The sequence below is a fragment of the Crocuta crocuta genome, unplaced genomic scaffold (genome assembly GCF_008692635.1).
Source record: "Crocuta crocuta isolate KB4526 unplaced genomic scaffold, BGI_CrCroc_1.0 scaffold1, whole genome shotgun sequence".
Classification (NCBI taxonomy): Eukaryota; Metazoa; Chordata; class Mammalia; order Carnivora; family Hyaenidae; genus Crocuta; species Crocuta crocuta.
The window spans coordinates 5,322,142-5,341,071 of NW_027527930.1; the positions used below are offsets into that span (position 1 = coordinate 5,322,142).

The 18,930-nt window shown below is 36.1% G+C and overlaps 1 protein-coding gene, 1 non-coding gene and 1 pseudogene across 2 annotated transcripts; 2 read left to right on the forward strand and 1 right to left on the reverse strand.

The window, feature by feature from the left end:
* Nucleotides 1–807: 807 nt before the first annotated feature.
* Nucleotides 808–18,683, forward strand: ALB (albumin). The gene is made up of 15 exons (XM_077750281.1): nt 808–927; nt 1,673–1,730; nt 2,582–2,714; nt 4,465–4,676; nt 5,244–5,376; nt 6,426–6,523; nt 8,125–8,254; nt 9,314–9,528; nt 10,908–11,040; nt 12,342–12,439; nt 13,488–13,626; nt 14,570–14,793; nt 16,260–16,392; nt 17,012–17,078; nt 18,529–18,683. Exons 1-14 carry the CDS (start codon nt 849–851, stop codon nt 17,051–17,053), a joined length of 1,827 nt encoding a protein of 608 aa, XP_077606407.1. The 5' UTR covers nt 808–848; the 3' UTR covers nt 17,054–17,078; nt 18,529–18,683.
* On the forward strand, nt 8,736–8,888 carry LOC144221071 (U2 spliceosomal RNA; annotated as a pseudogene).
* Nucleotides 8,821–8,927, reverse strand: LOC144221020 (U6 spliceosomal RNA). Its single transcript, XR_013331926.1, has one exon. It is a non-coding gene; the product is annotated as a U6 spliceosomal RNA (small nuclear RNA).
* Nucleotides 18,684–18,930: the final 247 nt, after the last annotated feature.

Here is an 18,930-nt window from a genome sequence, read left to right on the forward strand (position 1 = left end):
TAGAATTCTTACAGCCTTTAGAAGTGTAATCAAGGCTCAACCTGTGCTATGTATATTTTTATGGCAAAGATTGTCATTACTGTCACTGTGTCTATTTTCTTCCCCATGTCTCTTTAACTGAAAGTTCTATGAGATATGCCCACAACACATCTAAGTATCCTGCCATAGGACCAGCGATGGGTTGGGAATGTAGATCTTCTGTACATCCATTTTACTTGTTTTTGTGGCTGTGGCTTTTTCTTAGTTTGCATCTGAAGTAACATCAGCTGTTTTTTTAGACAGAACATTTTAGGAGAATGAGAGACATGGAAGCCCGTGTGTGTGTGTGCACGCACCTGTGCATGTATGTGAGTGTGTGTGTGTGTGTGTGTGTAAATTTTTCATTACTTAATGATAAAAGCATACTTGGAGTTAGTAATAGATATAGTTCAAAGCTTTGCTCTTTTAGGAAGTCTTATTTCCAAGCTAAGTCATTGGTCTGGTTAGGATTTTGCACATATTAAAAACTAAAATATTCAAATGGCAAATCACAAAATACATGGTAATGAATAATAGGGACAAATGGCTTAAACTCTTATGTAAAATCTGATGTTTTACATAACTAATGAATTGACAAGGTCTTGTGGAAAAAACAGTTCCAGATGGCAAACATACGCAATGGATTTAGTCAAACAAAATTTTTTTGGGCAAGAATAATATGAATTTTGTAATCAGTAGGGGGCCAATGAAATACCAAGATGAGGCTGGTTAATAATCTACAATTATTGGTTAAAGAAGTATATTAGTGCTAATTTCCCTCTGTTCGTCCTACCTTTTCTCTTCTATCAACCCCACGAGCCTTTGGCACAATGAAGTGGGTAACCTTTGTTTCCCTCCTCTTTCTCTTTAGTTCTGCTTATTCCAGGGGCGTGATTCGTCGGGAAGCACGTAAGGATTCTATTTTCCTATTATTCAACCTTTATATTATTTTCCTAGTAAAAGAATGTTTTTAGAAAGCCCTGCATCTTTAAAAATGTTTTCCTTTAGCATTTATTTCCAGACTGTGATGGTAGTTTATATTTGCGATCCCTTCAGAAGTTACCTTATTAATATATTTCTAACATCTGAGGTGAAAAAAATGGTGAGAATTGTTTAGTAGCTGGAATTTCCTTCTGCACATGAAGGAACTGGGAGTGACTTCAGCTTCACTGAATAGAGTTTAATGTTAGAATTCATAACTCCACGTTCCCAAAGGCCTAGCTATTGCATGTTGATTTATATATATGGGGAAAAAACAAACAAACAAACAAACCAGAAACAAAACCCAAAACTGGTGTTGTTAACTTTATAAATAGAACTTATATTTTTCCTTTCAGACTGTCCTCTCAGCAGCTGGTAATGGACACTGCAGAAGCATTAGATCTTATCCAAGTTTGAATATAAAACTATACATATTTAAGAATTTTAATGATTTTTCAAATAGTATCATGGGTGATAGACTAACTTTTCCATTTTAGTTCAGAGCAAATAATTCACCACCATCAGATTTTCTGTAGGGATGAGAGGCCACTATTTTGGAGCCAATGAATATCTAACTCACATTGAGAGAGAAACACAAAAAGTAACATCTTAACTAAGATGTTTTCTTCAGAATGTAAACAAATCTTTTTTTTTTTTCTTCTCTCCTTTTCAGATCCGAGTGAGATTGCTCATCGGTACAATGATTTGGGAGAAGAACATTTCAAAGGCCTGTAAGTTAAGATATTGAAAAGTCAAATTTAAAGTTTCTAATAGAGTTGGTTATTGTTCTGAAGATCTTATATTCCCCTGTCATCAGAGTCCAGGCCCTAGAATAATACTACCCAATAGAATTTTGTGTATTGATTGAAATATTCTATATCCACGTTGTTAAGTATGGTAGCCCCTGCCACATGGGGCTATTGAACACATTAAATGTGGCAAGTACAACTGAGGATCAAAAATTGAAGTTGCATTTAATTTTTAATTTATTTAAATCTATATAGTCACATGTGGCTACTGGCCACTATACGGGACAGTGTACCTCTGGAACTCTTCTACAACCTGCATGGTGGGAAAGACTTTACTATATGGTTTCTCTTGCTGCTCACTTAAATTCCTTTACCTAGCAAATAGGTCTGTGGCTCTTGAGAGCATTTTAATATTATTTAATCAAATAGTGAGAAAATAGTTTATTTTTTAAAGCTCAATTTCATGCTACAGCCTGATTAAATGAGAGACGTTTGTATGGTTTTCTTTTTTAAATAGACAAAGGGCCCATGTTGTGTCCCTAGCCTTCATAATTAGACTTATTTAGAATACAGTTTGCTTTCCTGCTCTGTGCATCTACTGACATGCCTGCACATCTATTTAAACATGGCATAAATACATGTCTTCTTTGCTTAGGCAGTTAAATATGCCTGTTTAGGCTTCAGATAATAGCTGATATGGATAGACTTTCTGACTAATAATAAGTTGTATAAAATATAGAACATATACAGATACACAATTTGTTGTCTAGCACAGCAAACTACTTTATATTACAATTTCATCATGTTTCGTGTTTCTATGTCCTTTGTTTCAGGGTGCTGGTTGCCTTTTCTCAGTATCTCCAGCAATGTCCATTTGAAGATCATGTAAAATTAGTGAATGAAGTAACTGAGTTCGCAAAAGGATGTGTGGCTGACCAGTCAGCGGCCGACTGTGACAAGTCGCTTGTAAGTACATTCTGATTTTGGCTATCATTTCTTCTTCTTTTAGGTAAACCTGATAATTTCAAAGGAAAACATTCAGGTTTAGTTTCCTCAATTATTCCTTTGTGAGCAGGTCTCAAAGGCAAGGCTAGCTTTTGTTTCTTCTACGATAGAGATGTCTGGCTACAGCCACAGTTTTAAAAACATTTCTTTATTAAGACCACACAGTAGTTTGTTTATTTATTTATTTATTATTTATATTTAAGTTAATTAACATATAGTGTAATCTTGGCCTCAGGAGTAGAACCCAGTGATTTCTGTTACATATGACACCCAATGTTCATCCCAAAAAGTGGACTCCTTAATGCCTGTCACCTATTTAACCCATGCCCCCACTTCCCTCCCCTCCGTCAACCCTCACTTTGTTCTCTGTATTTAAGAGTCTCTTATGGTTTGCCCCCTTCTCTGTTTTTATCTTCTTTTACCTTCCCTTCCCCTATCTGTTGAGTTTCTCAAATTCCACATATGAGTGAAATCATATGATATCTGTCTTTCTCTGACTGACTTATTTTGCTTAGCATAATACCCTCCAGTTCCATCCACATTATTGCAGATGGCAGGATTTCATTCTTTTTCATCGCAGAGTAGCATTCCACTGAATATATGTACCACATTTTCTTCAGTGATAGTGTATTTAAATGGACATTTGTTATTTGTAAAAGTCTCTTCTTAAAATCTGAAGTGTGCTTTCTATCACAGAGGCTAATAAAGAGACCATGGTTTTTATTTTCAGAAGGCACTCATCTGATTTCTGTGTCAATTTTGTTACTTAGGTAAAATAATAGTACATGTATATAGCCCTCATTTTAGGCATAGTCATATTTTTACATACAATAAGCAATCAGGGCATTTATTTGTTTTGAGGAACTTGGAACTTGTGGTATATCTAGGTGGGTCTTCAGTGCAGAGAGAAGCTTATGTTTCTTTCCCATTCAATCTGTATTTGTCTTGCTGGGAGCAAGGTCAGTTTTTACTTATCAGTGAAGCCTTCCCTTCTCTTACTTCTTTCTTTCCATGTATTTCCCCCTCCAGGTAGAATCAGTACTTTAACTCAATATTTTTAACATGATCTTAAGACTCTAAATCTGACTTCTAAAAATATATTTGAAAATTAATTCTGTCTTCAGCAGTTTATTTTCCCTGGAGCTCCAATTACTTTCATAATAAAATTAAGAGGGACAGAAAGAATACATTTAACGGAATGTGTTTTGAGGCAAATGTTTCTTGAATAAAAAGGTCTATATTTTAATATAGTAATTAATATACAGTAAATCATGTTTCTTTTCAGTTCTTGAATGGCATCTATATAAAAGCTAGACCCTGACAAAGGAGCAGATCAAATGAGAAACTCTCTGAGTACTTTCCTCATGTGAATTCACCTACTACTTAGAAGATTATTTTCCCTTGATTGTTTATTAGCTCTTCCAGCCTGTAGCCTTTGGTAGAAAAAGGAGCAATATTCATCCCATAATGCTATTGATTGTCTTCTTGTCTTTCCGTTTTATCCACGTCAGTAATCACGTGATAGTTTATTCTTGCAAGAGTTACATAGATGGTCAAATCTTGGGAATCTCTCTATACCAGAGGAAAAAAGTGTGTTTACATGGTTTCCTAACCAAGCTTTACTGATACATGAAATTTTTTAGACTGCTCTTTGGGTGTAAAGAAAATAAAATACCTCCCCGTGATTTGAAGCCTGTTCTCTTCCATTTAGCACGTTCTCTTTGGAGATAAACTGTGTACAGTTGCCTCTCTTCGCGAAAAGTATGGTGAGATGGCCGATTGCTGTGAGAAACAGGAACCCGAGAGAAACGAATGCTTCCTGCAACACAAAGATGACAATCCCGGCTTCCCTCCACTGGTGCCCCCAGAGGCTGATGCCATGTGCACTGCCTTTCACGAAAACGAGCAGAGGTTCCTGGGAAAGTAAGTAATAAGATTTGTATGCTGCAAAATGAAACATTAGGAAATAGATCAAGGCTTATGATAACAATTACTACCATAAAAGACAGTTTCAGCATTAAGGCTTAGAAGCTTCATTTCTAGTGGCAATTTTCAAAGAAGTAATATTTGATACTACAAAATTCTCCATGATAAAAAATGTGATCAAAGATCTTTTGGAGTTCATTGAAACAGGACATGTTCTGTATAAAATAACTGAGATTGATGTCTGTTAAAATGTTATGAAGATATGTATTCTCAGAGTTGATTTCATTTTAGTCAAAAACATTGTGTCACCAAAATGTAACCATTTGATACATATGTGTGTGTATATGTGTGTACATATATATAAAACTTAATACATATATAAATATATATAATTTATACAGATAAGTTTAGCTTTTTCACTAACTTAAAGAATGACAAAGTCAAGGTCATCATGTGCAAATTGAGATTAACTGGTAAATTAGATGAGATTGTTGATTACAATTGTTCCTGTGATATTGTTTGCTACAGAAGAATGACTGCCTGTTTTTCTTTTTAAAAATGTAGATACTTATATGAAATTGCCAGAAGACATCCTTACTTTTATGCCCCAGAACTCCTTTACTATGCTGAGGAATATAAAGGAGTATTTACAGAATGCTGCCAAGCTGCCGATAAAGCTGCCTGCCTGACACCAAAGGTATTCACCAGAAGCACAGGAGGGCAGCTCATAATCAGACCTCAGACTTTGCACTTCTTATGGCTAGATTCAGGGAACTCCCATCTCTAATACAAACTTCTTGACATGGACAGAAAAGCCTCCCTCTCTCTTAACTCCCCCAAAGATCTTTCACCCTCTTTGAAGGCCTCTGACCTCCTCATTCCTCCTTCTCAGATTTGCCACAGTGGATCTGATGTGGAAATCACTGTGTATGTGTCTAACTATACTGCATCCTTTATAGGTAGGGTTGGGTCACTACAGTGACATACAGAAACTCATCTGTAAAACTGCACAGCAAGAGGCCACAGTTTTGTTAATCTTTTCATGAGCTTTTTTTTTTTTTTTTTTACTGGGGAGGGAATTCAAAGTGGAGAATTCAACTGCCTCTAGAAGGCTGGGTTTATTCACCCATTCCATAAATATTTATTATGTATTGCTTTCTCTAAGGGGCTTATTGATGTTGTGAGAGTTGGTGGAGGAGGGGTTGAGGTCTGTTGTAAGTGAAATTAAGAAGTCAGCAGAGGGGCGCCTGGGTGGCTCCGTCAGTTAAGCGTCTGCGGTCAGTGGGTTCGAGCCCTGCAACAGGCTCTGTGCTGACAGCTCAGAGCCTGGAGCCTGTTGCAGATTCTGTGTCTCCCTCTCTCTCTCTGCCTCTCCCCAGCTCGTGCTCTGTCTCTCTCTGTCTCAAAAATAAATAAACGTTAAAAAAATTAAAAAAAAAAAAAGAAGTAGTCCACAGAATTGTATTCCCTGGGATGTTAGTGTACCCTGTGTCTCCGCATTTCCTTTCAGGTCTCTTTTCCTCCATGCTGGTTCTTAACCACATAGAGGCTTACACTATGACCAGAAGGATTGTCCTCCTCTTCCATAGCAAAACAATTATTTGCCAATAGTGAGCACTTGGGAATTTAGGTGTAAATGATCGCTTCAAAATTTCACGTGGCACATCCTCACCTGGACTTATGAAGGGGTGTTTTGCATAGAATTTTCCTTTTCTAACTTTTCCCAAATCATTTCTTTTTTTGCAGATTGATGCTTTGAGGGAAAAAGTATTGGCTTCATCTGCCAAAGAGAGACTCAAGTGTGCCAGCCTTCAAAAATTCGGAGAAAGAGCTTTCAAAGCATGGTATTTTCAACTTAGTTTGAATCTTTATAATGATGTAAATGATTATAGTTCAGCTGACAAAAATGTCCGTTTATATGACGTCTTATGCGGTGCTTTCACATGCCTCATTCTGGTTGTTTAAAAGGTAGAAATTTAACAGTGGTGAAAATCAGAACATCAGTGACAATTCCTCATTATTTTTTTCATATTTTTTTCTAAGTAGTCAAAGAATTTAGAGGCTATCTTTTTTTTTGTCCTTCTAGGACAGGTATTTAAACTTCCACTTATTTATAAAAACTATAAATCTCATTCTAACGATCCACTATTTTTACAGAGCAGTAGTCAGGGTCTTCTACTTAATTGAACCCACCCCTCCCCATCAATTCTGTGGAAACACTTGTCCTTTTACGTTCTGATAGTTAAATTTAGCCTTCGAGGTTAGTTGTCATTTTCTTATGGCTCCAGCTCTGTTATAAATCCCTTGTTTTTGTCCGGGCCTCTGTTTTTGTATTACTTAGCTGGTTCCAGAACATTCTTCAGTTTCTAAGCCGAGAGAAATCCCCTCCCCACTATCCCTCCCATGGTAGTCAACAATGAATCAACAACAGGAGAGAAATGAAAATAATAGACATTCTACAAGCTCTCTAAATACCATCATTTGAGCAGTCTTTGCCTGCCATGTCTACCATCCACACCACCCATATCAACTAACTCAGTAAATAAAACAACTCCAACATGAAATGATACACAGTTAAATAGGCTATTCTTAATCTGGTGGAAGAAGAAGCTTTGAACAGATTTAGAAGACTCTGACTCGATTTGGGGAAGCATATGGATATAAGCTTTTACGTGTTGTCCTAGAGTTTAAACACTGTCCTGGATCAATTTCTTGGTAAAAGTATGCTTAATCAATGATCCCTCATTTTGTGGAAGTTACGAATTTTTTTTTTTTTTCCCTCAGAGACCTTTAGAAGCCAGGAATCTTGATTTAAAAAAGATAACGGGAATTTGCATGGCATGTTCCAGTTTATAAAATGTGTTTGCATGAGTTAATTTAATCTTCACATCAGTCTTGCAATTTAGCATGCTGTTGTGACTGGATAGAGGCTGAGTAACTTGCCTAGGGTCCCACTGCTAGTAAGTGATAAAGCTAGGTCAAGAAGCCATGTCTGGGCTCCAAACCTGATGCTTTTCCACATATTGCCTATTTTATTTCACTTTTTATTTTAAAGATTTTATTTTTAAGAATTCTCTGCATCCGATGTGGGACTTGAATTTACAACCCTGAGATCAAGAGTCACAAGGTCTTCTGACTGAGCCAGCCAGGCGCCCCTCATGTTGCCTCTTTTAGAATCTCTTCTTGATTTTTGTTTTTATGAATAGCTGGACTTTATCCACCACACACACTCTTACAATGGCTAATTCTGCCCTAAGGAAACATTTTGCCCTAAGATAACCATGTGGCTCAGAATTAGCATTAAAATAAGAACCAACATATTTTACAAATTATTGTGATATGCTGTTTTGTCCTGAATTTTCTTGTTATAAGTAGTATTTTCCTAATGCTTTTACACAAAATATTGCATGTTATTAATGTTTTGATGGGGGGGTTTTCTTCTTAGGTCAGTAGCTCGTCTGAGCCAGAAATTTCCCAAGGCTGACTTTGCAGAGATTTCTAAGTTAGTGACAGATCTTGCCAAAGTCCACAAGGAATGCTGCCATGGTGACCTGCTTGAATGTGCAGATGACAGGGTAAAGTATGCTCTTTGGTAATGTACATGCTTCAGTCGGTAGTATGAATTTGCTTAGTATTATTCGTGAGGCTGAGAGTAGATTGAGATTCTTTTCTATGCACAATCTGCTCAATTATTTCCCTGCCTTATGGTCTTTTTTTCTTGTTGTTGTTTATTTAAACCTGGCCATTTCACTCATGAAATGATCTGATAAACACATCCACTAAGTTGTAATCCTTTCAGTCATATTCTGAGAACAAATGCTTGCGCTGAAGTCGGACAGCTGGTAGAAAGGTAGATTTCTATGAAAACTTTTTTGGAAGGTGGGTGGAGTTGGAGAAGGGTTAGTTGCTAACGAGATCTTTGGAAATTATATGGTTCCCCCTCCCCCCCATATTCTGTCTTAGTTAACCATCTTTGTTAACTACACAAATATTTAGCATGGGATCTCTTTTCTCCAAACTTAAAAACTCGGGATACTTTCTGGAAAATTTAAGGCAATCGCTTCTTGGCCTTTTGGCTAAGATCAAGTGTGGAACATTTAAGGCAAATATTTTACTTTGTGTAAGTAGAAACTGTGACTATAGTCTAGACTAGTTTTTCATGAATTTGCATGTCATCCTTGTGCAGGGGACATGCTAATCTTCCCTGTATCGTTCCAATTTTAGTGTATGTGCTGCTGAAGCGAACACTTGACTAATTTTTCAAAAACATCTCACATTTTATTTAGTTATCTGGTTTCAAAATGCCTGTACTTAATTTGAGGGGAAGATCTGGAAAAATAGTACTGACTTTTAATTTAAAAACTTAAATGCCTTAATAGTAGAAATATACAATTAATGATAACTGATATGGGCCCCTGTTACTGACCAGTCTTTGTAGTCAAGTGGAAATATTTTAGTAGTTCTGTCTGAGTCTCTAGCCTTAGGAGCACAGACTGAAAGTGTTCATGGAAGGCATGTTGGTATGTGTATGGTCTTAGAATACAAGAAACATGTTTTGCCAACATAATAAAGGTCTGGGGAGAAGGAGAGTGATGTCAATTTACATTGAAAAATTTTTATCAACTTGCTTATAGGCGGATCTTGCCAAGTACATATGTGAGAATCAAGATTCAATCTCCACTAAGCTGAAGGAATGCTGTGATAAGCCTGTGTTGGAAAAATCCCATTGCATCAGCGAGGTAGAAAAAGATGAGTTGCCTGCTGACCTGCCCGCATTAGCTGCTGATTTTGTTGAAGATAAGGAAGTTTGCAAGAACTATCAGGAGGCAAAAGATGTGTTCCTGGGCACGTAAGTGGATAAAGAATAATACTTCCACAGCTTTTCTATGGTCTCAAGATTCAGAAAGATATACTAGGCTTTCCTTTGGCATTGTTACAATTTCTGTGTTGTCTACTTCTTAATCCTTCCCTCTCTGAGTTTTTAAGTATTTCTTTGGAAAAAAAATAATTAGTTTAAAAAAGTTATTATAAGCTAATACATACTTATGGTAAACTCAATCAATAGAGAAGAGGATAAGAAAGAGGAGAAAAGTAGTAAGTTTCTATCTTACCCCCACCCCATTCCTTTTGTCCTCAAGGATATTTCTGGAAATATCTCTAGGAACATTTTGTATATACATAAATTATATACATATTATTCATTCAAAGAATATTTCTCGAACTTACTACAATATATATGTGTGACTATACATAATGCATCTTTATATCTCTGTATATCTGTATCTCTCTATCTATCAATCTATCTATCTACCATTTATCTATCTATATAAAAATATAAAGAGAAGTTTGGAGTGTGCTATACATTTGGTTATTTATGAAGTCTGCTTTATATTTGGTTGAACAGACCAGAAATAACAGTAGCATGGCAAGTCAGCAAGAAATTACGTGACAAAATAAGTGATTATATATAGTCAGTAAGTGGGGTGTTAAACTTTGCATTTAAAAAAATTTTTTTTAATGTTTTTATTTCTGAGAGAGAGAGAGAGAGAGACAGCATGAGCAGGGGCGGGTCAGAGAGAGAGGGAGACACAGAATCCAAAGCAGGCTCCAGGCCTGAGCTAGCTGTCAGCACAGATCCTGACGCAGGGCTCTAACCCATGAACCATGTGATCATGACCTGAGCTGAAGTCAGATGCTCAACTGACTGAGCCACGAGGTGCCCCAAAACTTTGCATTTTTATTGTTGGATTATAACAGTGTAATGTGCACTATGTATTTTACATAAAGATTTCATTCATGCAGAGGGGAAAAAATTTAGAATATAACTCTATTTATCTACCAGAACTTTTTTGAGATATAGTCCAAATTATAAAAAAAAATCCATAATAAAAACAGGGGTCACTCATCAAACATTTAATATGTGCCAGACAGCGTGTGCTTTGCATTGATTATGTCATGCATTTCTTGCAACCCACCTTATGAGATAGGAACTCTTATTATCCGCATTCTACAGAGAAGGCAACTAAGTCTGTGATAGTTTTAGGAAGTTGTCAGGATTTGAATGCAGATAGCTTTAGTTCTGAACCCCAGACTCTTGGTCATTAACCTTCCCTGCATGGGGTCTAGTCAAATTCAGATCTTTGGGATATGAGTTACTTTTGAGGTTAGTTTTGGGATTTGTCTTGCTTGTTTGTCTAATTAAATCTATTTTATTTTCATCTGAATTAGGTTTTTGTATGAATACTCCAGAAGGCACCCTGATTACTCTGTCTCATTGCTTTTGAGACTTGCCAAGGAATATGAAGCCACCCTAGAGAAGTGCTGTGCCACCGATGATCCTCCTACTTGCTATGCCCATGTGGTAGGTTTCTCAAGGGGAAAAATGGAGCTGCCTGGGTGATGATCCTTAATAATGAGAAAGAAAAATAATGCAAGAATGTAAATTATTAAATAGTGCAATTTAGATCTTTTCTTGACATGCCTTTAATTCTGTGCTCTTAAACATTATGGGAAAAATAGATGGCTAATAAGACCTAGAATAGCCTAGAAGGGAAAGATCTAAAGGGAACAACCTCTAATTTCACAAAATCTAGACCATGCTTTTTTTTTTTTTCCTTTTTTGCACTCCTGAGAACAAAATAAGATAAATATTAATGTCAATTAAGAGACTTAGATATGTAGTTAACCAGATTCCAAGACTGATCAAGTACCAAGAAGTAGAGTCTCAGATTGTTATCTAAGTGTATATTGTTTACTTTACTGTAAAATGCTGGTAAACAGTGGTAAATAAATCGTTTTATATTCTTTAAAAAAGAATTGGCATCTTAAGGAAGATTGTGAGATGTATTCATTTAAAATATTTTCAAAATTTTTGGAAAAAGCTTAAGAATTGTTTAACAAGAAGTAATGAGAAAATAACTGTTCTGGAGGATTTTTGCCATATTTAGCCATGCCAAAGAGATTGTAACATGTTTAAGATACTTAGCACTCATGGCATATATAGTGGTTTCCAAACTTCAGAATCAAAGGAATGTCATTCTTTCTTCCACCAAGAACCTACTCTATGCCACATACTATACTGGAACCAATGACCAAGGTAAAATCTCTTATTTCAGGGAGCTCAGAATCCAACTGGAGAGATGGCTTAATAATAATGATAGCCAATAAGTCAGAGCCATCATTTATTGAGCTTTTATTATCTTCCAGGTACAGTTTTAATTGTATTAACTCAGGTGTTTTATAGAATAATTCTCTGAGGTTAATACCATCTTTATCCTCATTTTCCTTATTTGTTTTTCTTTCTTTCTCTTATTTTTCTTTCTTTTCTTTTCTTTTTTTAATTTTCATCCCTATTGTAGAGGTGAGGGTTCTGAAGCTTGGATATGGGAAGTAAAGTTACATAGTTAGAAAATGGGTTGAGTGGCCTGGCTCAAAAACCAGCAGTTACACACTAGAGCCTTTTACTTCTTAATCCCTTTTACTATACAGTCTCACCAAATAAAATAAATAGTTTGAATACATTGTAATAGATTTGGCATCAAAGATCTAATTAATGACTTTGGGCAAAGGAAGGAAGTATCTCATTCTGCCTAGAAAGGTGAAAAGTAACCTTCATGCGTTCCTCAGGTAGAATTCTGTCAACACAATTCTTCTATCTTTCAGTTTGATGAATTTAAACCTCTTGTGGAGGAGCCCCAGAATTTAGTCAAAACAAACTGCGAACTTTTCGAAAAACTTGGAGAATATGGCTTCCAAAATGCGTATGTATTTTGGTTTATTGACTGATTTTTCCTTGATCAATTTGTAATTAATTAAAACTTAATATAGATACCATTTATCATAGAGATTTTAATCATGAAAATACAGTATATATTTCTCATCTCTCTTCATCAAGAAAAACTGGAGAAGACATAAAATGGTTAATGGGATGGAGAAGCCTATGTTTGAGTGTGGTTTAAAAAATTTGTCTCTCAAGATTGGAAAGGAAAATACCACATCTTGGAATATAGGAACAGAGGATGGCCCTTGAAGGTTAAGGACTAGCTTATTGGCAAACAAAATACAGTGATGCTTTATAAAGGAGGAAATGGTAGGCTTTGAATAATAGTAGCTCAAGAAGTACTATATAGGCTGATGGACTCATGTCCTGATCTATTAGAGCCTTATCTATGGAGGTAAAGATAAGAAATGATACATCATTCAGTATATTTATCGCTCAGTTTACATATGTTAGCTCTCTTCTAACTATGGATATTAGGGATAACAACAATGAACCAGGTATAGTCTCTTCCTTTGAGTAGATTATAGTCATATATGACTTTCAGTGGTGATTGGAATTTTTAGTAAATAATTACTACATACTAGATACCACACCAAGTTGATTGAATGCTTTATTTTAATTTAATACTTGTACCATCCCTATTGGTCAGATATAGTTTCTCCCATTTTATAGATGAGAAAATTTATACATATCTTTCAAATTTAGCACAGTGCTGATATATATTAAGCCATCAGTAGGTTTTATTGAAAGAAAGAAACAATTAATAAATATACTAGTGTCACCGAATTGTAATAAGGTAAGTCACTTTCCTAAGATTATACAGCACAGGTGGAATCAAAGATAGGCTAACCTAGTTACTCAGGACAAGATATTCCCCCATACTATTCCACTGATCTGGGGACAGAGATAACTTTATGAACAAAAAGTCATTTTGTTGATTTTTGGCTAAGTGCTCTCTGTTTGACCTACTGTGTTCAAGAAAGACAGTTTCTTGCCTGGTTGAAAACACATAAATTATTTTGTTACAGGCTCTTAGTTCGTTATACCAAGAAAGTACCTCAAGTGTCAACTCCCACTCTCGTGGAGGTCTCAAGAAACCTAGGAAAAGTGGGCACCAAGTGTTGTACGCATCCTGAATCAGAAAGACTGTCCTGTGCTGAAGACTATGTGAGTCTTTTAAGAACAATAGGTTAAGAATGATGAATTTTTGCCTTTAGATATTGACAAAACTAACTTTCAAAAGCAGGGCAGACTACATGTGTGTGCATGCACATGTGTGTACGTATGTGGTAGTGGCAGCCGGGACTTGGCCACTTATATTACCCAGACCATCACAATGAGAATTTGTATAGGATCTCCAAAATGATAAATTGTTTTGAAACAAAAAATTCCATGAGTTTTCACTGTTTCCTCCTGGCATTTAAAAATCTTTCATATTCTTTGGGGTCTTTTTTTAAAAAAAATGTATAAGACTGTTTACCTCCCACTCCAACACATACCTCAAGACTTACAGAAAATTATTTTATTTTATTTTATTTTTTTAAAATTTTTTGTTTTTAATTTTCAGGAGAGGGTGAGCATGCAAGTGGGGAAGAGGAGCAGAGGGGGAAAGAGAGAGAGAATCTTTTTTTTTTAATGTTTTATTTATTTCTAGGAGAGAGAGAGAGAGAGAGAGAGAGAAGGAGTGAGCAGAGGAGGGTCAGAGAGAGAGGGAGTCACAGACTCTGAAACGGGCTCCAGGCTCTGAGCTGGCAGCCAGCACAGAGCCGGACGCAGGGCTCGAACCCACGAACCGCGAGATCATGACCTAAGCGAAAGTCGGACGCTTAACCGACTAAGCCACCAGGCGCCCCCAGAAAATTATTTTAATCAATTATTTTCTCTAGTGAATTATTCTTAAAATGTAGACCTACTTAAAGGAGAAAATACTTTAAAAGGTCCCGTATTACTTGTAGTTCTAAAGATAAGCAAATCACTACCTCAAATCAACCTTGGATTCAATGTTGCTAGTTAAAATATAACATGTCTTTTTGTCCATTGGAAAGTAGGGGTTGATGGAAAACTTTTATTATACGTCTTTTCAATTTCTGCTCTCCCACTTATTCCTTAGCTGTCCGTGGTCCTGAACCGGTTGTGCGTGCTGCATGAGAAGACCCCAGTGAGCGAGAGAGTTACCAAATGCTGCACGGAGTCCTTGGTGAACAGACGACCATGCTTTTCTGCTCTGGAAGTCGATGAAACATATGTTCCCAAAGAATTTAGTGCTGAAACATTCACCTTCCATGCAGATTTATGCACACTTCCTGAGGCTGAGAAACAAATCAAGAAACAATCGTGAGTAGTGTTTCATTACTGTAAGCATTTATCGTTTTGAGACTGAGAATTGTAAGTTGAAATGAGTAACTTTTTCTGAAGCAGTGATCATATTCTTTAGAAAAGAGTATTTAATTAAGCCTTGGCCTTAGTAAGCTGATTAAAATGTCAAGAATAAAATGGATAGCTTTTTGTTTTCCTAGCAAAAAACCTCTATATTACAATCTTGCCTACAAATCATTCAGAATAATCTTGAGGATAAAAGCTGCAGTGGAATAATGACTTAAGATGAGTCCAGTAGAAAAAGATGAACAGTTAACTGATACATTTATACATTTGTGTAAAGAGCAAATTAGTTAGTAGAAAGCATTGGTGAATTTATTTCTAGGCATGAATGGTTACTTTAAGTTTGTTCTATGGCAGCCCACAGGCAAGGCAAATTCCCAAGATAGAACTTTTGAGAATGGAACTTGGGTGGAAAGCATCTAGAAAAATGAGTTCTGAGGCTTGACACCCCATTGCTGTCACAGGAGTTAGAAGTGAATGGCATTTAACACCATAAAAGTTGCTATCATCTCTCAGGGTTTTAACCATAGTCATAGACTTACGAGTAATAGTGCAAAACTTATCATACCCATGTGACTCTCTCTCTAGCACTATTATCTCTGCAGATGTCAATCAAAGAGAACTATCAGCTCCCAGAAGTTTGGATAGTTTTATTGCCAATGGTCTCCCCAATATTAACTGAATGGAATAAATTTCACAGACCAAATATAAAGATTCTTGGAAACCTTTTACATGAAGTCCAACAAGATAATTAAACTTTTAAGGACTAGTTTTAGCTCTTAAATCACTATAAAATTTAATTCAATATGGTATAACTTCTAAAATGTTAATAATGTAAAAGTGCAATGGCCTATCGTTTCCAGAGATTTACTAAAAAGAGATCTATTGATTTATTGAGATTTATTGACCCTACAGATGCTGAGCAATTTACACTGATTATCTCATTTGATCCTTCCACCAACCCTATGAAGGAGGATTTTATTCTCATTATGCAAATGAGAATATTAAAGCTAATTGTGGTAAGCCTGGGCTTCAAGCTCAGACTTGCCTCTTTCCAAGACTTATAAACAATAATACAACCATCTTTACCATCTCCATTTTTCTTTTTTCCTTTTTATTTTCTAACCGAAGTGTGGTTGACATGCAATGTTCCATTAGTTTCAGGTGTACAACATAGTGATTTGGCAGGTCTATACATTCTGTTGTGCTCACCACAGGTGTAGCTGCCCTCTGTCACCACACAGCGCTGTTACACCACCAATGACTGTATTCCCTAAGCTGTGCCTTTTATTCCTGTGACATATCCATCCCATAAGTGGAAGCCTGCATTTCCCACTCTCCTTCCATCTCCATTTTTCTTTATGGGAGTAAGCTTTTTTTCTGATTTTTATCGTCGTTGTTTTGTTTTCATTCAAATGCAGTGCACTTGTTGAGCTATTGAAACACAAGCCCAAGGCAACAGATGAACAACTGAAAACTGTCATGGGGGATTTTGGAAGCTTTGTAGAGAAGTGCTGCGCGGCTGAAGTCAAGGAGGCCTGCTTTGCTGAGGAGGTGCTGGATTTGCTTCATCTTCATATGGCTGATTTCCTTTGTTGTTGCATTTGGTCAGGCTAGGGCTCAGGGCTTCATCTCTCTTAGGGACACTGTACATTCAGGATCGGAATCTTATTCCACATACAATTACCTGATGGAATTACTTAAATAGCTCTTGTTTTTGTTTTACCTCCTGCCTCAGTGGAGCATATTGGGAAATGTTTGCAGTATTTGTTCTGTTTCCAAAGCTGTGGTATTTATGAATATAGATAGAAATATTTGTGAGACTCAAGTCTTTTGTAGAGATAGCATGAAGCCAGAACACTAATTTATTTAAACATGTTCTTGAAAAATGCTGGTTTGTGATTTGGTTGAATCTGAGTTTGATTTTATAGGTTAATGGGGAAAGTTTATATTTACTGTTTCCCTCTATGACTTGACAGTAATCTTTTTATTCCACTGGGAACAGTGAGTGTTACTAAGCTTCCGTGTAGAGATTCTAGTACTAAGCTGGAATTACAGAATGTGATGCATGGAAAATTAGTTTCTAATCACAAATGACTGTATAAATGTTAATTTTTTATCCCAATAATGATGCTAATATTTTCTCCAAATCTGTCATTTTTTCTATATTTAGGGTCCAAAACTTGTTGCTAAAACTCAAGCGGCCTTAGCCTAAAACAACACAATCACAAACATCTCAGGTAACTATACTTTGCATTATTATTTTTAAAAAAGTAATTATTTAAAAAAGTTTTTTAATGTTTTTAATTTATTTCTGAAAGAGAGAGAGACAGCGTGAGCAGGGGAGTGTCAGAGAGANAATTCTCAAAATAGTCATCAGAATTGAATGCCATTATTTTTCCCATTTCACAGATGAGAAAATGAAGTCACAGATCAAGGCATAGTTTCCATAATTTACCCAAGGACCACCCAGCTAGTGAGAGATGGGTCCACAATTCAAAATTCAAACCAAAGCTTGAGAATTAACCAGTGTCTTGTTCTGACCTATTATGACACAGTAGAATCATTCAACTAGATGATGGCTCAGCAGTGGGGTATTTAGGTATTAGGCTGGACCATATGCAAATGCATTTTTTTAGGTAAAAAACTGTTGAATAGCAATGATTTCACATGGTGCAATCCAATAACCCAATAACAAATTAATTTCATTGGAGAGTATGATAGATTTACCATATGTGAACTTGCTCTTTATAGTGATGAATTTGCTACTAAGGCCCACTTCAAAATGTAAATATTTAAACCTAAACATGTTTCACTGATTTTGGTTGTAATATTTTGGAGGAAATTAAACAATAGAATCAACTCTATTTTTTAATTTTTAAATTATTTATTCATTTATTTAGTTTTATTTTAGAGAGGGAGAGTAAGCAGGGGAGGGTCTGAGAGAAGGAGAGAGAGAGATGAGAGAGAGAGAGAGGTAATTTAAGCAGGCTCCAAACTCATCATGGAGTCTTATGCAGGGCTTGATCCCACCACTCTGGGATCATGACCTGAGCCAAAATCAAGAGTTGGATGCTCAACCAACTGAGCCACTCCAGCACCCCTCAACTCTCTCTCTCTCTCTCTCTTTTTTTAAACAAATGGTCCAACTATTTTCTAACATGAATTATTTTCATATTTTCCAAACTGACTATAAGGTCTATCCCTACTACTTGGTTTTAACTTACTCTTTGCCCACCTGATAATACCTACATATTGTGCATTCAGGTGAGGAAGCAACTTTGTATCTCTGTAAATTTGATCTTTTCAGAATGTGATTTGTTTTATTGCTAAATGGCGAGACTTTCTTCTGAAAGGTCTTATTTCGAGAAAGCACTTGTTTTGTTAGTCATTAACGTAGGTAAGAAGTAGGGGTTAAGTAAGTGACCCTGAGGAGGGATGATGAAACCTGGGACTTTGAAGCCTGAAGAGTTGACGACAACAGTGATGAAGTGAGGACTTTACAACACTTATTCGTGTGTCCTCTCCACCAGCCCAACAGAAGAATCAGAGTCCAGGACAGGCTGAAGGACTTTCATTGGTAGAAATTGCAGGAAGACAATCTAAGCAATTTAGCATTCACTCGAATAGATTTGCAAAACACATGCCATTTTACTAACCGCATTTGTATTTGTCTTTTTGTTTTTTCAGCCTGCCCTGAGAATAAGAGAAATGAAGACCTAGAGCTTATTCATCTGTTTTTCTTTTCTGTTGGTGTAAAACCAACACTCTGTCCATAAAACATAAATTTGTTTAAACATTTTTCCTCTTCTCTCTGTGTTGTAATTAATAAAAAATGAAAAGAATCTAACATAATTGTCCAGGACTGTTATTTTTCATAGATGAATTGCCATCTTGAAAATTTTTGTAAGTTCTGTAAAAGTGCCACTGGCCTCTCTTTTCTCACTCCACTCTTGTTCTTTAGGGACTAATTGATGAAAAGAAACATGAATATTCTTCTGAGTTATGGATTATTAACATTCAAAGCAATATTTTAACATTATGACAATTCTGAATAAAAAAATGAAAACTTGTATATGCAAAGCATAGAAA

Coding starts and splice junctions, on each gene's coding strand:
- ALB (XM_077750281.1), top strand. CDS start 849: ATGAAGTGGGTAACCTTTGTTTCCCTCCTCTTTCTCTTTAGTTCTGCT. Junction 928..1,672: donor CGTGATTCGTCGGGAAGCAC/GTAAGGATTCTA, acceptor TCTCCTTTTCAG/ATCCGAGTGAGATTGCTCAT. Junction 14,794..16,259: donor AAACAAATCAAGAAACAATC/GTGAGTAGTGTT, acceptor ATTCAAATGCAG/TGCACTTGTTGAGCTATTGA.